The sequence below is a fragment of the Phoxinus phoxinus genome (genome assembly GCF_949152265.1).
Source record: "Phoxinus phoxinus genome assembly, chromosome: 2".
NCBI classification, from domain to species: Eukaryota; Metazoa; Chordata; class Actinopteri; order Cypriniformes; family Leuciscidae; genus Phoxinus; species Phoxinus phoxinus.
Window position 1 is genome coordinate 36,483,561 of NC_136877.1, and position 20,326 is coordinate 36,503,886.

Consider the following 20,326-nt stretch of genomic DNA (forward strand, 5'->3'; position numbering starts at 1 on the left):
TTTAAAGTACATTTTTCAATATTTCAATATTTAATTGCATATAGATTATATAGGTCTAATATATAGCCTAATGTTATTAAAGGCCCATAATCTTAATGATCTCAAGTTGAGGTAAAATTACAGCTTGAACCAGGGGAACTAAGAATGCTGATAAGAATGGCAGAAAAGAATGTGATGTGTGTATTTGTCAATTGAACATAAGGTATTTGCTATCTTGATCATTTGTTGAACTTGTGCATACAGTCCACTGCCACACACCTTGTCGACATTTCTGACCCTCGGTTATTGTAATTGAGTCCTCCAGGTCAACTATATTGTTATGATCACAGTCTGAAAGAGCATGAATAATAGAGTGTGCACTGCTGTGTGTTTTCTGAAGGTGGATGGCAGTACATCATCAGACGTGACAGTTTTTAATCTTCCAGATTAATGTCATTCCTCAGAAGCACAGGGGATAGAGCAATGAGGATGTTGTCATTGCTTCTCTCTGGTTTCCCTCTCTCCTTTCATTTCCCTCTCCTTTTTCCCCGAAAGCTCCAAAAATGTTACATTTTATTATGAACAAAATCTATATGCTTATATACAATCTATTTTGTGATGGCATCAGCTGTTGTAAGAATTGTATTGGTTTTAACATGGATAGGGTGAGTTGATTTTATTATACTAATCACTTAATAAATCTCAAAACACATTCATCTGATATTTTTTGTAGATGTTTACAGGCGATCATTTTTCGTGAAATTAAACTTGTTTACAACAGCTACAGGCTATAATTGCTATGGGCAGGCGTCTAGAAAAGCCCGCCAGCACACCCTCACAGAACTAAACACATATTTGTATTTCAAAGCAAACTCAATTGTGCCATAGAGCAACCCTGATCAATCAGTCATGTGCTCAGAGACAAACCCAATCATACAGGCACAACATACACAGGCACATACACAGCGATTCTAATGGACTGGAAGGGTAGAGGAGGCCAAACTCTGCAGGCCACATATAACGTAAACATTAGACGTCTCATTGAATTAGTATCACAGTGTGAAAGACAAAGTGCTGGCAAATGTAAATGAGGCCAGACATGCAATACTGCTGATTGGACTTACATAATTAGAATAATATTGCCAAGAGTCTTATTAAGAAGCAGAGGACATAAATAACCAGGGAGATGAGTTAATAGCAGCCGGCTAAAGTAGCTCTTAAATATGCTAAGGCCAGCTATTTCTGTTTATCCATGGCCCACTGATAATCTGATTATTGATGTGCGGGTGCTATCGGAGGTGAACGATCCCATCCTTGTGGTGCTAGATGTGGTGGCTATTTTAATTTCAATTATTCAGCTGAGTAATTAGGGTGAAGACAGCCAGTGAATGGCATCCCTCCCTGCCTTAGGAAAACAGTCACTGTAACCACACAACTGCAAAAAATAATATTAGAGCTACACCACCGTTCAAAAGGATTTTTTTAAAAAGTAATCAATATTTTTATTTACCAAGGAGGATGCATTAATTTGATCTAAAGTGACAGTAAAGGCGTTTAGATTTTATAAATACATGTCAAATAAATGCTGTTCTTTTGCTCTTTACATTGATCAAAGAATCCTGTTGAATTTTTTAGTTTTTTTTCCCACAAAAATTGTCCATTGTATCTTGTCTAGTTTTGTTTGTGTATCCGCTGTTGGTGAGTCTCATATAACCATGTAAAATAAATAAAAATTACGTTGTGTCTTGTCCGTGCTGGTGTCCGTTTCCGTTCCGGTGCCTGTGTCGTTGTCTGTGCTGGTGTCCGTGTTTCATGTCTGTGTGCCGGTGTCCCTGCCAGTGTCCGTTTCCGTTCAGGCGTCCGTGCCGGTGTCCCTGCTTGTGTCCGTGCCAGTGTCTGCTGGTGTCCGTGTTTCATGTCTGTGTGCCGGTGTCCCTGCCAGTGTCCGTTTCCGTTCAGGCGTCCGTGCCGGTGTCCCTGCTTGTGTCCGTGCCAGTGTCTGCTGGTGTCCGTGTTTCATGTCTGTGTGCCGGTGTCCCTGCTTGTGTCCGTTTCCGTTCAGGCGTCCGTGCCGGTGTCCCTGCTTGTGTCCGTGCCAGTGTCTGCTGGTGTCCGTGTTTCATGTCTGTGTGCCGGTGTCCCTGCCAGTGTCCGTTTCCGTTCAGGCGTCCGTGCCGGTGTCCCTGCTTGTGTCCGTGCCAGTGTCTGCTGGTGTCCGTGTTTCATGTCTGTGTGCCGGTGTCCCTGCTTGTGTCCGTGCCGGTGTCTGCTGGTGTCCACGTTTCATGTCTGTGTGCCGCTGTCCCTGCTTGTGTCCGTGCCGGTGTCCGTTTCCATTCCGGTGTCCGTTCTGGTGTCTGTGCCGGTGTCTCCGCGGTCCAGTCCCTTCACTGCTCCGTGGTCCAGGCCCACCATATCTCCACGGTCCAGGCCCACCACTTCTCCACGGTCCAGGCCCACCACTGCTCCGAGGTCCAGGCCCACCACTTCTCCACGGTCCAGACCCTCCACTTCTCCACAGTCCAGGCCCTCCACTTCTCCACAGTCCAGGCCCACCACATCTCCACGGTCCAGGCCCACCACTTCTCCACAGTCCAGGCCCACCACTTCTCCACAGTCCAGGCCCACCACATCTCCACGGTCCAGGCCCACCACTTCTCCACAGTCCAGGCCCACCACATATCCACGGTCCAGGCCCACCACTGCTCCGCGGTCCAGGCCCTCCACATCTCCAAGGTCCAGGCCCACCACATATCCACGGTCCAGGCCCTCCACTTCTCCACAGTCCAGGCCCACCACATCTCCACGGTCCAGGCACACCACTTCTCCACGGTCCAGGCCCTCCACTTCTCCACAGTCCAGGCCCTCCACTTCTCCACAGTCCAGGCCCACCACTTCTCCACAGTCCAGGCCCACCACATCTCCACGGTCCGCGGTCCAGGCCCTCCACTTCTCCACAGTCCAGGCCCTCCACTTCTCCACAGTCCAGGCCCTCCACTTCTCCACGGTCCAGGCCCACCACTTCTCCACTGTCCGCGGTCCAGACCCACCACATCTCCACAGTCCAGGCCCACCACTTCTCCACGGTCCGCGGTCCAGGCCCACCACATCTCCACAGTCCGCGGTCCAGACCCTAACCCTAACCACTTCTCCACGGTCCGCGGTCCAGGCCCACCACATCTCCACAGTCCAGGCCCACCACTTCTCCACTGTCCGCAGTCCAGGCCCACCACTTCTCCACGGTCCGCGGTCCAGGCCCTCCACTTCTCCACAGTCCAGGCCCACCACATCTCCACGGTCCAGGCCCACCACTTCTCCACGGTCCAGGCCCTCCACTTCTCCACAGTCCAGGCCCACCACTTCTCCACAGTCCAGGCCCACCACATCTCCACGGTCCAGGCCCACCACTTCTCCACGGTCCGCAGTCCAGGCCCTCCACTTCTCCACGGTCCGCGGTCCAGGCCCACCACTTCTCCACTGTCCGCGGTCCAGGCCCTCCACTTCTCCACAGTCCAGGCCCACCACTTCTCCACAGTCCAGGCCCACCACTTCTCTACGGTCCAAGCCCACCACTTCTCCACGGTCCGCAGTCCAGGCCCTCCACTTCTCCACGGTCCGCGGTCCAGGCCCACCACTTCTCCACTGTCCGCGGTCCAGGCCCACCACTTCTCCACAGTCCAGGCCCACCACTTCTCCACTGTCCGCGGTCCAGGCCCTCCACTTCTCCACAGTCCAGGCCCACCACATATCCACGGTCCAAGCCCACCACTTTTCCAGGGTCCAGGCCCACCACTTCATTTTTGAATACCTTGCAAGCTTAGGCTAAACATTCGTTTTTTTTAAGATTGTGCATTTTCCAGCTTGTTACAAATTGTCTTTTTATAAGGAAAAAACTTTTTTTATGATGGGGTCAAATTATTTTGTGGTGGGGTCAGTGAAAATGACCTATTCACCTGAAAAAATAGAAAATGAATAAGTTAGTGTAATCCAATAGGCAATCAGTAAAAGGCAGCATACATTTATATTTATATGGAGTCCATTAAATATTGCTTAAATAAAAGCAGATAGACTGGGGGGAAGACGCATCTCATTATGTGCACTTTAAAGCAGTGCAGCCAGAACATTGTGTAGGCCTCTGCTGTTTTACATATAGATGCTGTGATTCTGTCATGGACCCCTATTCTGGTGACACCGGCCCTTTGCTAGATTGCATGTATAATTTATAGACATGGGGTGCCTTGAGTTCATTTGGTGTTGTTTATATCAGCTTTGTACTTTTCTTAATGCTAGTTGTTGATTCCTCTTGAGCGTGTCAAAACCTCAGTGCTAATAATTGATTTGGAGACTGAAACTTCTGCACAGGTTGTTCCGGCCAAGAACGTTAACTCGCAGAGCTCTTAGAGATGAATATATGATTTCCCCCATTTCTGCCCTGCAGCTTTATGAAAGCTTGCACTTGAAGGAACAAAAAGAATACAGAATCAACTTATTGTCATATCTCGATTTCTTATTTTGAATGAGGTGTACACGATGACAGAATGAAAATGAGAGGATGTCAAATGAAGGAAACTCCTCAAGCCTCTGTCACTCACACAGCTGTCATCATAAAAGGTGGTTATGTATCAAAAGTGATACAATTATTAGTTTGCTTCTTGCTAACTAATAATTAAGATCATGTTTCACCCTTCTTACAGAGATTTATAAATGCAGAATGTTTAGAAAAAACATACTGGTTTCATTTATATTTACTCTCTCATTTCAGATGGGTTGTTTGATGCCTCTCTGTCACTGTTGTGTTGAGTGCTCGTTGGGGACTTGCGTTTGCCCCGTGGCCATGAAGAGAGTGCAGTGCTCTCTCTCAGCCTGCAAACAGAGACGCTTTCATTTCCGCGCCAAGCGCTTCCGCCCTGGGTGAGTTTCTCTCTCTCTCTCTCTCTCTCTCTCTCTCTCTCTCTCTCTCTCTCTCTCTCTCTCTCTCTCTCTCTCTCTCTCTCTCTCTCTCTCTCTCTCTCTCTCTCTCTCTCTCTCTCTCTCTCTCTCTCTCTCTCTCTCATTCACTCTCTCTATCCAAACACACTCACTGCAATGGTGCTGTTACATACACACTATCAGTAAACAACAGATTTAGGCCTAAAACAATATGACTCCCTGTAGACTTCAATTATTTATAAAATCAAACAAGTACGGCTGTTTGTTATGTGGGCGGCCTTTGATGAATATAAGATAAATGCCCTGCCTCAGTGAACAATCCTGCTTCCTTCCAAAACCAAAACAAAGTAAACTTATGCAGAGGCCATGCACGATGTCCTTCTCGTGTGTCAGCCGACCTCTTACTGTAAAGACTGATTCTAGTTTTATCAGTGATCTGCATAGTTCAATGCCTGTGCTTCAGGGGAAGTACTTTAAAGCAGTATTACAGTAAAATGAAAAATAATTAGCAAAGAAAATAATGTAAACACACTACCGTTCAAAAGTACCATTACAAAAAAAAAAAAAATCTTATACTCACCAAGTCTGCATTTATTTAAATAACTGTTAATTGTTAATTAACTATGTTTATTTTAAAATGCAATTATTGACAAAGCTGAATTACTCCAGTCTTCAGTGTCACATGATCCTTCAGAAATCATTCTAATGTGCTGATTTGGAGCTCAAGAAACATTTCTTATTATTATCAATGTTGAAAACAGTTGTGATACATTTTCTTCAAAATTATTTGTAGAATAAAAAGTTTAAAAAAGTTTATAAATATTTTTTTAATTGTTTGAAATAAAAATATTTTGTAACATTCTAAAAAATCTTTACTGTCACTTGATTCATTTGTAAAAATTTTTTTTTTAAAAATACTACTTACTATGTGATTTATACTTCTTTAAGTTGTGTCTGTGTCTGTGCCTCCCTCCATACTAAAGTATTGTGAATAGCCCCTCGCTAAAGTGGAAATATAGAGTTTAAAAAAGTGTTCACTAACATAACTTTTGTATATTTCTAGGCTGTGTCCAAAACCAAAGGCTTAACTGCCTTAACTTTTAAGGAAAGGAAACTTTGGATTCAGACATGTCTTAATGCTTTCAGCCTTTTTATCTTTCAGGCTCTCCATCACGTTTAAAACTAGTATGGCAATTCAAGGTTTGGGTGGTACCAATTACTGAATTTTGTTATTGTTTATTAAAACAGAGTGCTGAATTAGCGGATGTGTGTGTGTGTGTGTGTGTGTGTGTGTGTGTGTGTGTGTGTGTGTGTGTGCGCGTGCGTGTGTGTGTGTGTGTGTGTGTGTGCTCTTGGAGTAATTGATGGAGTCGGATGGGTATTTAATGTTGCGTGTTATGATGCTTGAGATTTTATTACAGAACTTAATTACTTTTTTGTCCTTTGTTTTCTTTACGAAACAGTCTTGCCACAACAAACAGAATAACATCTCAGGAAATACTTTGGTGAACATTGTACAATCCATGAAAGGAATTACATAATGAATTTAAGATGCTTAAAGCACACACACAAAAAAAGAAAAAAATCTTCAAGTCAGCGTTAACGTCTGACCAGAAAGAGATTGAAGTCCATTATCATGTAAAATGATTATAATAGCATAATGTGGTGAAGCATGTTTATTAATACTTTGTGGGCTAATGGGTGGCCAAAATTAGGAAGCCGAAATTGAAGAAAAGAAGTGTTGAAGAGACGATTTACATTGATTCAGTTGTATGGATGTTAATTATATTTAAATGATGCGATATATAATTATGAGTTATTATTGAAACAAGATTAGTTTTTTTGGGGGTGAACTATCGCTTTGAGAGTTATGACTCTATATGCTGTATGACAAAAGTTTTGAAGATAAATGTTAGTTTTTAGATGTCATAAAGCAATTCTTTACCTCAAACATTCCCAATTTAACAGCATAACTGCTCATAACTGTTCTTTTTAAGCAGTCAAGCAGTCCTGAGACGTTTTTTCTGTATAATTTCACAATTATTGAATTCAGATTCAGGTACAGCCTCTTACATCTTTTTCACTACAAAAACAAGAGGAATAATTCCAAAAAGACTCTGTGATCCCCAAAAGTATTACTGATGTGTGTTTTCTTTTCTGCACCACTCATGGTGTTTCTGATGAAGAACAATGAGGATATATCAATGAGCTCCGTGGCCTCTGTCACTTCTCCCATCCCCTCGTCTTCTGCATGCTAATCAGCGAGCTGGGTGCGCCGCCCTGCTAGATTATTATAAATGCTGTTTATGGTCCTGCTATGACAACTGTGAAGGGCACGGCAAAGAATTTATCATGGGACGGTTTCCCTAGCGTCAAAATGCGTTATGGTATTGTAAATGACCCTTGATAATGAAAGAAGATCCTCTTGTTTCCTGCAATAAGAGTGAATAAAACATCAGGCACTTCACAGCCAGGTTTATTGTTCGAGCATGGCTCATTGCAATTTGACTTCTCATTACAAAAGATTTTTTTCTTATTTCACTTTTGTGGAAGTCATATCGACAAATAAAACATCCATCACCTCCAGTGTTAGCTCAGTAAAAAGCAATCTTGATTTTGTTTTTAAAGCAACATCTTAAAATTTAAACATAATCCACCAAGCAGTTAAATTAGGCCACCATGCGCTCTATATTTTGTCCTGCCAAACGGGTAATGATACATGCTAACGGAGCCAAACAGGGTGCAAAGCTCATATGTTTGTGTAAGTATGCAAACATATGGCAGTGATGGAGAGGGAGGCATGGCCTCGGGGAGCCCTCGGCAGGCATGGCACCCTCTGCATCATGGCTCCTCTACAAAGGCAGTCGGAGACGCTCCACAGACCTATCGGCTTCTTCCGTCTGTCAGTTATTTGTTAACCAAGCAAGTGCTAAAATAGAAATGTTGGATACATATTCAAATGTTAATAGCCTATGTAAAATAGGTTTATTCTTGCAACAAAAAAAAAAAAAACATATTGGTGAATTGAGCTTTTTTTTCTAACTGATTTTTTTTTTATTTGTGATCAATTCATTAGTAAATCTAAATATGAAATGTGAATTGTTAGCACACTTTATGTTCTGTTCTGGTTACTTTTAAACAATGTTATTTAGCATAATCTACACTGTGGATAATGTAACCAGCATTTGTTAAGCTTATGTAGTCAAGTTGATTTAGTGATATTAAATCATATTTCTGAACTAAATACAATTATTCATTTGACTTGATTTCATTTTTAGGTTATCTGACAGAGCAAAAGCGATACGATAAAAGTAGTACAGACTACAAACTAAAAGTATATATAAGGCATATATATATATATTTATAGAACATGAAATGTTGTAGAATGGAGGGTCTAACAATGTCCAATGAATAGAGTCCCATGCCAGATCAGTTTGAGCTTTACAGCCGACAGTAAAACATTTTAGTGGTGAAGAAATTTGGGTCTCGTTGAAATCTGGCCCCGTGTTGTCATGGATGACATACGGTTATTTTTCGTGAGGCTGAAACATATTTTATCATAATCAGTATATGACGAGAGAGTGGGGCCTTCACACATCATTGACTTTTCTTGCTTAGTTAGATGGTGAAGGTCAGAGTTCTTAGCCTTTATGGTTGTTTAACTTTAAAGAATTATGGCATGTAAAGAACACACCCCATTTATTTTCTCCTCAATCGGAGGCTGGATTCTCGAAAGTACAAAGTGGTTTTCTTCACTACAAAAATAGAGGAAGGAAGTAATTTCAGATTTTGAATCTTAAATGCTCATTTAAGAAAAAATACAGTAGATCTTATTTAATTCATTTCAGGGCATTTATATCCTAATTTCTTTTTTAACTGGATCACAACATAAGATTGAATAATAACGATACTCAGAAAATCAGGTATCGTTGACAGATGTATTTGAATATTTTATATTTATCAGCGGTTTATAAAATATTAATCTGCAGTCACATGCCTCTGATGTCAATAGTTTACTTTCTCTGTTATGTTACCCTACATTGGTGTAACACTTCATCTGTCAGCCATTGATCGGTTTATCAAATTTTTTGCATTGGATTACCAAGTTTGAAAGAGCAGTTATTATGACCACTAGAGGGAGAGAAAAACCATAATCAGTGAATACAAACTCAAATAGTCCTAATCTGAGCCCAGAGAAGATCATTATATATATGTGTGTGTGTGCTTGTGCAATGGTATAATAAACACTTTAGCATATTCAAAATGTATAATTTTTTAAAATCATGAATTTCAATGAAAAATACTGCTTTGTCCCCGCTTTTGATCCACTCTTAAACTCCAACCTACAGCTGGAAAAAGATAGTGATAAGGATTTTCTACTTGGTGGCAAGTCCAAGGAAAGCTGGGAGGTTTGTTCTCTGTTTCAGACTTTTAGGGACTGACTATGTCAGAACCTCTTGTATAGACTTCAAAGCTACCTGTGAATGAAAGCTACCCGTTGTTCCTTTCAAACGCAAACTTGGTAAAATTAAAAGTGCTTCACAAGCGCATTAGACCACCAAGCTCTGAATTACCACTCCAATAAACAATGTGATGTTGACACCGCCCCCTCTTCAGTCCTGTGGAGCTCTAGGGTGGGAGTCTTTCTCTTTTTCAGTAAGAGGCTTTACTCCAGTCTTATTTTACCCTTGTAACTGTCTCTTGTTGTCCTGAGTTGGGGTCTTTCTGGGTGTTTTAATGAGTCAGGAGTGGGCACCGTGACCCAGAAATATAAAATCAAATCATTTCAGGATGGTGACCACAGTACAGTGTACATGAAACTTCAGCATACCTTCAATATGGTAATTTTGCTCTAATTTTGAACCAGAAATTATACATTTTTTACAAGACAAAAAGGGAGCACATTTTTTTGGGAGCACATTTTGTATGATTTTAAATAAACAGTCACAGAAGGTATTTTGATACCTACAAACCTTGCTTAAAAATGTTTGAATGTTAGGCTATATGGTATCAAAATATCAAGAGGTTTATTTAAAAGAAATAGAAATAGCACAAGCAGACTTTTAATGCAAATTCACCAGTGTTCATTCTGTTACTCTTCTCTTGATGTCAACTGATTTCACAAAAAAAATACTTTTGAGATCAGTTTGTTTAAAAGTAATTGGAAAAATTTAAAGGGGTGGTAAAATGCCCTTTTCACAAGATGTAAAATAAATCTCTGATGTCCCCAGAGAGTGTGTGTGTGTGTGTGTGTGTGTGTGTGTGTGTGTGTGTGTGTGTGTGTGTGTGTGTGTGTGTGTGTGAGAAGTTTTAGCTCAAAATACCCCACATTTTATATAGCATGTTAAAGTTGGCACATTTTGAGGGTTTGCAAAAACGCACCATTTGTGCCTGGCCCTTTAAATGCAAATGAGCTGCTGCAGAGGGCGGGGTTTCAAGAGCTCATGTGTGTTGGCACTTGGCAGCTGAACGCAGACACACTAAAATGACAGAAACTGTTCTGCCTTTAATGTTAAAACGGAGTCAGACGAAAATGGAGAGACTCAAGAAGAAATGACAACATGTAGAATGCAACAGGACGTCTCTGAATGGTTAGTTGATGAATTTATGTTGCTGATGATGTGGAGTTAACTATCTTCAATTAGGATATTCTGTCATGGTAATCTATAAATCGCTGGTATAGGAACTGTTGTGAGATGCACACAGAGTGACTTTCTCTAGCATGTGGAAATTTTGTGGATGCTTAAGTTTGAGCTGACTCACAAATGTACTCTTGTACAACAACTTTTCCTCTTCTCAACATGGACTGCGTGTTCCCAGGGCGGGCTTTATGTACATTTTAGGGTTGGTGATGTCACTAACCCGGGAGGAATGTTGTGTAGTCCCTACCAGCCGTTTGTTGTAGTCCTTTTCTTTAAAAGCAAATATTTTCCTTTGCTTTGAACTTTGAGCGTTGTAACTTTGCAGATGTTGTTTATGCTCAAACAGCAACATTACACACTAACTAAAGTTAGAAAAGTGAAATCAAATCATACTCAACCACCCCTTCAATATTTCATCTAATGCAACCATTTTTAAGTGTGACTTAAGTGTCCACTATATTTATGCGTCATGGTGACTCCTTGAAGTAAATATTCTATACAAATATACTTTTCTTCTTGATAGTGAATTGGGAAAACTGTTCCAAAGGTTTGCACTGAAATTCATGACATTCTATAACAGGGCAATTGCTTAAAAAAAACCGTTTTATTTATAAACAATTTACTTTTAAATTGAGAATTGATCAATGGCCAAACTTCCCACTGATGATCAGAAATGTAAACATTAATAATGAGCCTGTAATTAAACCATCAGAACTTTATTCAAACACTGTGTCATGAATCCGACGGTTTATGAGTTCCTGAGAGCTTTGTTTGTTGTAATGGAACTTTACCAGGAGGCAATCTGTTGTCACGGCAATCAGCTGCCACTGCTTGAATAAATCATTCTATTCAGCTTCAGCTTGTTCTGTTTGATTTGCTTTGACCTAAATAGTACAGCTCACATCGAGGTACAGTTGCCCTTTGTGTGTGTCCATCTGTACCTCACAGACTTTAGGAAACATGAAGCCTGCTGTTTGCATTTAGTTAAATAATCAGATCTATAGACTCCAAATGTATATCCTGCGGTCAAGAACAGCGAACAATAAATAAAACAGTTAAATAAAAATCTGCAGAATGCTATTTAAATGTCAAATTTGTTTATTTAATTGTGTACCTACTAAACTGATTCAAGCAGATTTAAGTAAACGTTCTTCCAGTAACATCAATGGAAATCTCTGGTCTTGAAGCTAGCGTGTTAACTAATAAGAAACGAATGCATTTCATATTATTTTTGCATATGCTGCTTTTGCATACAATGCCTGCTAAATTAAATAAACATTTTGTTTTTTAATTGTAAAATTAATATTGTAAGATATATCACAGTTGTATTAAAGTTCTGTATCCTTCTTTGCTCTAGATGTGAGAATTGGACTTTTCAGAATGAAGACAAGATCAGTTTCCTCCATCCATTGTGTGATAATTGGCTGAAGGGTAAAGGGGAGCAATCAAATTGACCCTTATTTAGAAAGAGTGCTTTTATGGAGGCTTGAGTAATTCACTCTCACAGAATACTAACTGCTTCCACCACATTCAGCCCACCTCTTTCTTGAGGCCACGCACCTGTGGAAGATAGAAACACCAGTCTCTGCCCATCCAGGTGTCAGTCGTGCTATCATAATGGTTCTGTGTTCAAATACCATCTCATGTGTGATCATCTACAGACATGAAGTGTTTTAAGAGTTAAAGGAATAGTCCCCCCCCCCCTCCCCCCAAAATTCAATTGAATTTTTCAATTGAAAGCATGCTCGAGTTTCCGATCACCAAATTTGAGTGCTCTATGTAGCCTATGTTTGCTGATCAATGTTTACATGTGAATAAAAGCCTAAATTAAATCCGTTCATTATATAAAGTGATCACATCTCTTTAGAATACTTGGATTAAACCTCTTGATCTTTATGAACGTTTTGAAGTGTCAGAGTTTTGGGTGAATAGACTTTCAATGAGGGAAGAGAAATCTCTCAGATGACATAATTTAAATTTTTGGGTGAACTATCCCTTTAAGAGTCATCACAACATTTAACCCTGGTTTCACAGACAAGGCTTAAGTCCCAGACTAAAATGCATGTTTGAGCTGTTTTTACTGAAATATGTTTTGTCAGTGCCACTGTTTTGCCTCAATGTGCACGCCAGTGATGTTTTTTTTTCTTTTCTAATGCACATTTATAAAAGCTACTTAAAGGGATAGTTCACCCAAAAAATTATCCCATGATTAACTCACCCTCAAGCCATCTTAGGTCTATATGACGGTCTTCTTTCAGACAAACACAATCGGAGTTATATTAAAAAATATTATTGCTTTTCCAAGCTTTATTATGGTAGTGAATGGTGGTCCAAAAAAGTGCATTCATCCATCATAATAAACTATACGACTACAGGGCGGTTAATAAAGTCCTTCTGAAGTAAAGCGATGGGTTTCTGTAAGAAAAGAGTAACCCCTAACGCAATGTACAATGTAGGAGTAGCGTATAAGCTTTAATGCCTCTCGCAGTTCAAACAATAGTTTACAACAGTAGTTTATAAAGTTTCAAATATGTATATGTTTCTTATACAAACACATTGCTTCGCTTCAGAAGGTCTTTATTACCACCACTGGCCCCGATGCACTTTTTTGGGCTTCAAAATCTCAACCCCCATTCACTGCCATTATAAAGCTTCGCTTGGAAGAGCCAGTACATTTTTTTTTTTATAACTCCGATTGTATTCAACTGAAAGAAGAAAGTCATATACTGTACACCTAGGATGGCTTGAGGTTGGTAAATCATGGGGTCATTTTCATTTTTGGGTGAACTATCCTTTTAAATATCCAAATTGAACTAAGGTCTAATCCTGGCTTAATCTAAGCCCTGTTTGTGAAACCAGGCCTTGGTGTGTTATGTAAAACACCTTCAGCATCATTTTAAACAAACATTCAGCACAGCTTAGTTAAAAAATGGAAGATGTAGTTCTGCTTGGAGTTGTTAAACAAAGGATTTGAAAGGCATGATTTCATGGTAGTTCAAACTACACTACTCATTACTAATTATCTTCTCATTGACTTTGTAAATACATCGACAATAGAACAAAGTTAACATGAACAAAGCACAGAGGAGGTAATCCCAATTACAAAAGGTCAGTTATTAGTTCCTGACATTGGGAAGGACTTAACACAGATCAAAGAAACTCAGGCCATTGTTATGAGCCAAGCAGAAAATGTACTCTTCCTTCCTGTTAATGCAACATGGGAGAAGATATTTTCGGAAATGTTTCAAAGCAAGTCATTTACTGCCTTGGTTAGTTCATTTAATTCTGTAGTTTGTTACTTGCAAGGTTGTATTATAATCATTTGAGTCTAAATTTAGATTTAGAAGCTGATAGGTTTAAATACAGGTTAGAGATTTCAGTGACCACATAGGATTTTAATACTAAAAACATCTAAAAAATGCTGGGTTGTTTCAACCCAATTTTGGGTCAAATATGGACAAACCCAGCCGTTGGGTTCAATTTTCAAATTACATTTTTAACGTTTGGGTTTGTCCATATTTGACCCAAAATTGGGTTGAAACAACCCAGCATTTTTTAGAGTGTATGCTTGTGTTCCTTCTGGGATTCCTTAAAAATGTGACTCAAAGCTGGAAGCAGCACCTGACCCCCAGCAATTGGTAACCCTAACCGTTTATCTGTCCATCTCACTCTGTGCACAGAAACACGCTGCCCTCTGTCACCTCAGGTGCGACTGACCCTTTGAAGTGTCATAGAGGTGTTAGTTTATGAGAAACAAGGAAGATTCCTGCTCAGCCTAAATCAACTTGCCAGTCAGCGGCTGCAGGGGAAACATCAGAGCTTAACCTGTCATTACACTCGCACATTTAAACCATCACCTGAGACCTGAAGACGCCCCAGAGCTTCAGTTAAGGTAGGGTGTTAATAATTAAATTGTGAATAATGTGAAAATGGCTATTTGTGTGAATGGGTTGTTTGGAAAAAGTAACGTCGTTAAAAGTACAGTCAACTATTTAGCTACCTGTTTATCTACTTGCCAATATAGCTGATGATGAGTGATTTTATGTTTCAAGGGACAAGCAGATTATTAGTTTGTCGAGTTTCATACCTAAAATTTTACTTTTTACCAATTGGACCAACTTGTGACAATATTTCCCTAATTGAACTTGATTCAACTACAAACATGTCCTTGACAATTAATGCTGATGCCTCTGGAGCCCAGTAATATTGTTGCGTGTTTCTTTCAGCGTATGTGTTTTCAGTATTACACAAGAGCAGCACCTTAAGGCCCTGTCATCTTTAGGGAACTGTCAGTCATCTGCTGTTACTGTATGAAAGAGGGTCATTGGCGCCACCTTATCAGATCAGAACCAGACTTTGTAATATTGAGTGTTCAGACACTGAACTCCTTCAGGGCTTCTTCTTATTAAGCCCTGCAACAAAACAAGGAAAGTTTGGAGTCAGTAAGATTTGTTTTTTTTTTTCAAAGAAGAAATAATATTAAAATATAAAATAACAGTTTTCTCTTTTGATATATACTTTATAATGTGATTTATTCCTGTGATGGCAAAGCTGAATTTTCAGCAGCCATTATTCTAGTCTTCAGTATCGTGATCTTTCAGAAATCATTCTTATTTGGTGCTCAAGAAACATTTCTTATTATTTTGAATGTTGAAAACTGTTGTGCTGCTCAATATTTTTGTAGAAACCATGATATATTTTGTTCAGGGTTCTTTGATTAAAATAAAGAAGGAAAATAGAAAAAACAGCATTTATTTGAAACAGAATTTTTTTTTGCAACAATGTGAAAGTCTTTACTGTCATTTTGATAAATTTAACGCATCCTTGCTGCTGAATAACCGTATTAATTTCTTTCAAAAAAATCTTAATGATCACAAACTTTTGAGTGATACAAAAAGATGGCTAGGAAGGTCTATCATTTCAAGTGATTGTTCATTTGCCCATGATGATGGGCATTAATGATTGCTCCTCTGAAAGAGACAGAAACTCTAAACTATTGTACTTTTTTAGTGTTTTTGGCATGGGGCATCAGCCACTTTTACATTGTGCGTTGTAAACTCAAAAACTTACGCACACAAAAGCGTGCTGTTCTTCTCACTGGAGGTCTCTTAGTGAGACAAAGCAACTGCATTTGCCCACTCACAACACCAAACACACAGACACGCAGGGGATTGATCACTCAGACCAGCATCGCTGTGTCAACGGACCCAGTCGCCTGGCAACATGTTGAAAGGCCTGAAGTGTATTGACGGGACACAATAGTCCTGGCCAGTGTTAGCTGGGTGATGTTTTATGGCTGACCAAACAGTCCTTACCGCTCTTGCTCTACTCCAAAAACTTGAGAATGTTTACTCACAGCACTATCTTTTAAATCGTTTTGTGATCAGTCATCTGTTCAGCTGACAAAGAAATAAGTCGATTTTCATTTTAAAATTCTATTTTATTCTAGAAACTTTATAAGGCATCTATATTATATTTTAACATCATTTTGACAGTATTTACTTTGAGTATTTTACTTTACGTCAGAAGCCCAATGGTCAGTGATGACATTTGTTGCTTGAGCTAATATTGGCAGTCCCTCCCAGTGGTGTAATTTGTCTCACAGTCTCTGCTTAGAAGCATGAATTAAATGTTGACACAGTGATTTCATGCACACACAGGCGTTTGGCTGGGTCGAGCAGAGTCTCCCTTTGCAGCTGCTGCTGCTTTCAGCTACAGCCATGCTGATTATTACGGGTTAGCTCAAATATCCGTGCACTGTGAATCCTGGACAAGAATCCTAGAGAAATCAGGCACCTTTTCCTATTCAAACAACAACTCCGCAGAGTTGTCTTATCTCACTGTTTGAACTTTCTTTTCAAAACAGGGCTTGTTTTCTCACTGAAGTGCTGTAGCCTACTTTTTAATACTTAGGCCTGTTCATTTTCATATTTTTCATATTAAAATAATAATATTTTTAAAAGATTCTTGGAAATGATATGGATAAACACAGTATATTTATTGATATACCTCAATTATTAATTATACAATTTCCAGATCAGAAATGCACAAATGCAAAGCCAATTTGTATTTATTTCACATTAGTTAAAAAAATAAATAAAGTTGTTTAGAACTTTGTGTGTGTGTGTGTGTGTGTGTGTGTGTGTGTGTGTGTGTTTGATTTTCAGTCTTCAGGCTTCACAGCTTGTTGATTTATGGCCTTATAAATATCCTTGCCATCCCCTGCCTGAGCATGTTCAGGTATTTTGCTCATAAATATGCATGCCCCAAATTATTAATGTCACAGTGAGAAATAAATAAGGCTATTTAGCTTACTGCTGGAAAAAAAATTCTAACCAAATAAGTTGTGAGTTGATTTCAAGCTTGATGACATTAGTTTTTCTAGTGTGATTTGTAAATAACATGTTCCTGTCCATTCCATCTCCTGTGTCCGGGTTAAGGCTGCAGGCTCATTATTCAGGCCATTGGCCACATGCATGAATAAATGGATAAATTACACATGCTAATTACCTTGGATGTTTCTCCATAATGCATTATATTAATTAAATGCATGACAATGTATGAAATGCGACATACTGTATCGAACAAACAACCTATACTAACCTTCATCTGTGTCAATATGATAGCACTTGTGTCTTAAAGAGTTTGACCAACTAGCAGCAAGAAAAGAGGTAATTATTCTTAATTGTTCAATTCAAATTAGACCACATAGTACCATTTCTTGTAACAGACTTTAAAAAGTTAGGACCAGTCTTGACGAAAACAATAGATGACTAACTTTCAAGACAAGTCTAAGCAGTTTATGCAACACAGATCGTTTATGGCATATGTTATAAATGTGCTTTTTACATACACAAATATGATTGTATGTTGTGCTGTTATTTTTACAGCTTAAGTTAATGGTTTATTAAAATGCAGCAGAAAGAAAGCAGAACAATTATAGTATTCAGTCATTTAAAGTAATTTAAGTAATTTAAAATATTAATGAATATGAAAAACAGCTGCTTTATATTTTGACTGATAAAAATGTAGGCCTATTTAAGTTGAGTAAAAGTTTTAAAAAGCATGCATGTCTCTTGACGTTGTAGTTCTAGATATATTTATTTACGTGGGATCAAATTATTTAGCCACACTTAGAAATATAAAGAATCTAATTGTAAAATATACTTAATTGCAAAAATATTAATTAATATTGGTTTAGTAAGTCACTTCCCCTTAACTTCACCACATGTATTTCATTACATCAACTATATGTTCCAATAGTTTAGCTAACTATAAAGTTTCTACAAGAGTGTATTATTATTATTTCCCCTGAAAAATGTTTTTGTGCTATTTTTCATAATGCCACTTGGGTTGATATTTCGTTATCCAAAATAATAACTCATACATTTGTATTACATTTTATTTATTTATTTTTAATTAAATTATTAGCCTATTATTATTTGTTGTTGTTGGTACGAATATTTTTTTATATTTGTTTGGGGTCCGCTAGTGTAGATTTTTTTTATATAAAGAAGACTGTCAGTAATAAATAGAATTCAAAATTGCTGCGACAAGTCATCGATTGAGGAAATAAGCAATTCCGGCCCGTTTATTTCAGTTAAGGTAGCCTATTGGCCTACAGTCTTTTATTGAATAAATTCCCCTCCGATCTTAGCCTACTAAAGTTGCGTAAAAGCATTTAAACAAGCCCTCCCTTTCATCTTTAATCGACAACCAATTGTCCACAACAAGTGGTCCATGAGTTCAGAATTTTGTCTTTTAATATCACAAAAGTGTTCGATGATTTTATTGTTGTTATGCTGCTGATTCAAATCTCTTACTCTGTATGTTGGGCAACTCCATTACACAAATTAAAATGACAAGTCTCAGGGTATTTTAATAAGGTTTGATGACAAAGTTTATAATTTATTTCAGGTGTATATACGTGAAAAGCAGCATGCTATAGTACAAGAGCATGTCAACATTATACAGAAAACTTATATACAACAGCTTTCACTATATTTTCAACGAAGCTGATAAATTAGACTGAGCATTGTTCACGGAACAACATCTCTTGCGATATTTGTAACATCACACCGAAAGTGCATTGGAGTATTTCCATTTTTATTTTTCTACACTGCCACACGAAAAAGCTGCAGCATCTGTGCTTATACATGCAATCATAAATCCCCTTTCAGTTCATTTACTGGGTGTCGATGAGCTTTAATGGGTAAGCAGCCCAAAATATAAGTTACAAGTAAAATTATCTACATGGAGAATGTATTGTAATTCATAATCATACTTTCCTAAACTCTTTACGCTCTGTTCTGACATTTTCATAGTCCATTGTGCATTTTTCAATTAGATTCTTAAACTTTAAAAATTAGGTAGCCTAATGACACGTCATTGAAATATTTAGTTAATAATCAAACTTAACAGATTGTTCAATTTCACTGTATTTCGAGAACATTTAAACAAGTCAACTTTTTTTAATTTCAGCGATATAGCCTATGTTTTGTGAGTTTTCTTGTCTTGCCTTTATGTCCGGTGGATGTGTAAGTTAAGTTTCAAGTCCCACTTAAAGTTTTAAGTGACCTCTTGACAGTGCACGGCGGCCGAATGGAGCAGCGAGGTCGGGCTCGGTGTGGCAGGGCTGCTCTGTCCGGGAGAGGTCGGGCTCAGGGACTGTGGAGAGCCGGAGAGGAAGCCTGGAAGGCGCGCCTGCAGCGTCGAGATGGACGGAACCGGAGCCGGGGTGGGTTTGATTGGCACTGGGATCGCCGGTAAACTTTGCGCGCCATGACTCAAGGATTTGAATGGTACTCCATAGCCAGTATACTCAGCGTCTATCACATTACTGCTATACATGTGGGGCCAAGCCGTGGTCAACTGATTGTGTATTTGATAACCCGTAGACATGGACTGCATGGTAGAGAAAGCAAGACTTCCTGGCATTTTGTAATCTCTGGCAATTATATTTTCAATGGCAAAGGGGTGTTTGAAAGTGGAGGGTTGTGAAACACTTAAGTTGTAGCTGGTCATCTGAGGTAGATGTGTCCCTAAAGTTGTCATTCTGAGTTTGGCTTGTTGCTGGAAGTAATGCGCCGCGTCTGAGGGTTTTTGCAGGTGCTCGGAGGTGATCATCACTTTGAATCTCTTGCGGCGCCTCAAGAAGCTCCCGTTTTCGAACATGTCACCGCAGCTGGGATGGAGAGCCCAGAAGCTGCCTTTCCCCGGCTGGTCCGGTCTTCGCGGGATCTTAATGAAGCAGTCGTTGAAGGAAAGGTTGTGGCGCAGGGAGTTCTGCCAACGCTGCGTGTTATCTCGATAATAAGGAAACCGGTCCATGATGAACTTGTAAATTTCGCTGAGCGGGAGCATCTTCTCCGGGCAACTCTGAATGGCCATAGCGGTCAGCGAAATATACGAATACGGCGGCTTCTGATCGCTGTACGTGTTTCTTCCAGGACGAGGCATTTTGAATTAGCCTCAGAGTCAACGAGAGTCACAGAGTCAATGACGAATAGCTTCAAAACACTCCGAGTTTGTTGAAAATGTCACACTGATCCGAAGTAAAAAGTCAGACATCTTAATAAATGCAGGTGCTTCAGGTGACACTCACTTATCCATTCTTGTAAAAGTTTTGAGCAAATTATGCAGTTCGTTTCATTCGTTTGTTTTAGGATTTTGTGAAATGCTTTCCATTAAAAAAAAAACTTAAAATCTCAACGTCTTCTCTCATGGCCCCTCTCGGAGTTCTCTCTGTGTGTGCGCTAAAGTCTCTGAGCTTCTGT

The 20,326-nt window shown here is 39.3% G+C and overlaps 1 protein-coding gene across 1 annotated transcript; it reads right to left on the reverse strand.

The window, feature by feature from the left end:
* Positions 1-19,118: 19,118 nt before the first annotated feature.
* Positions 19,119-20,009, reverse strand: foxb1b (forkhead box B1b; the record flags this gene model as incomplete). Its single annotated transcript, XM_079601310.1, has 1 exon — positions 19,119-20,009. One exon carries the CDS (start codon positions 20,007-20,009, stop codon positions 19,119-19,121), a length of 891 nt encoding a protein of 296 aa, XP_079457436.1.
* Positions 20,010-20,326: the final 317 nt, after the last annotated feature.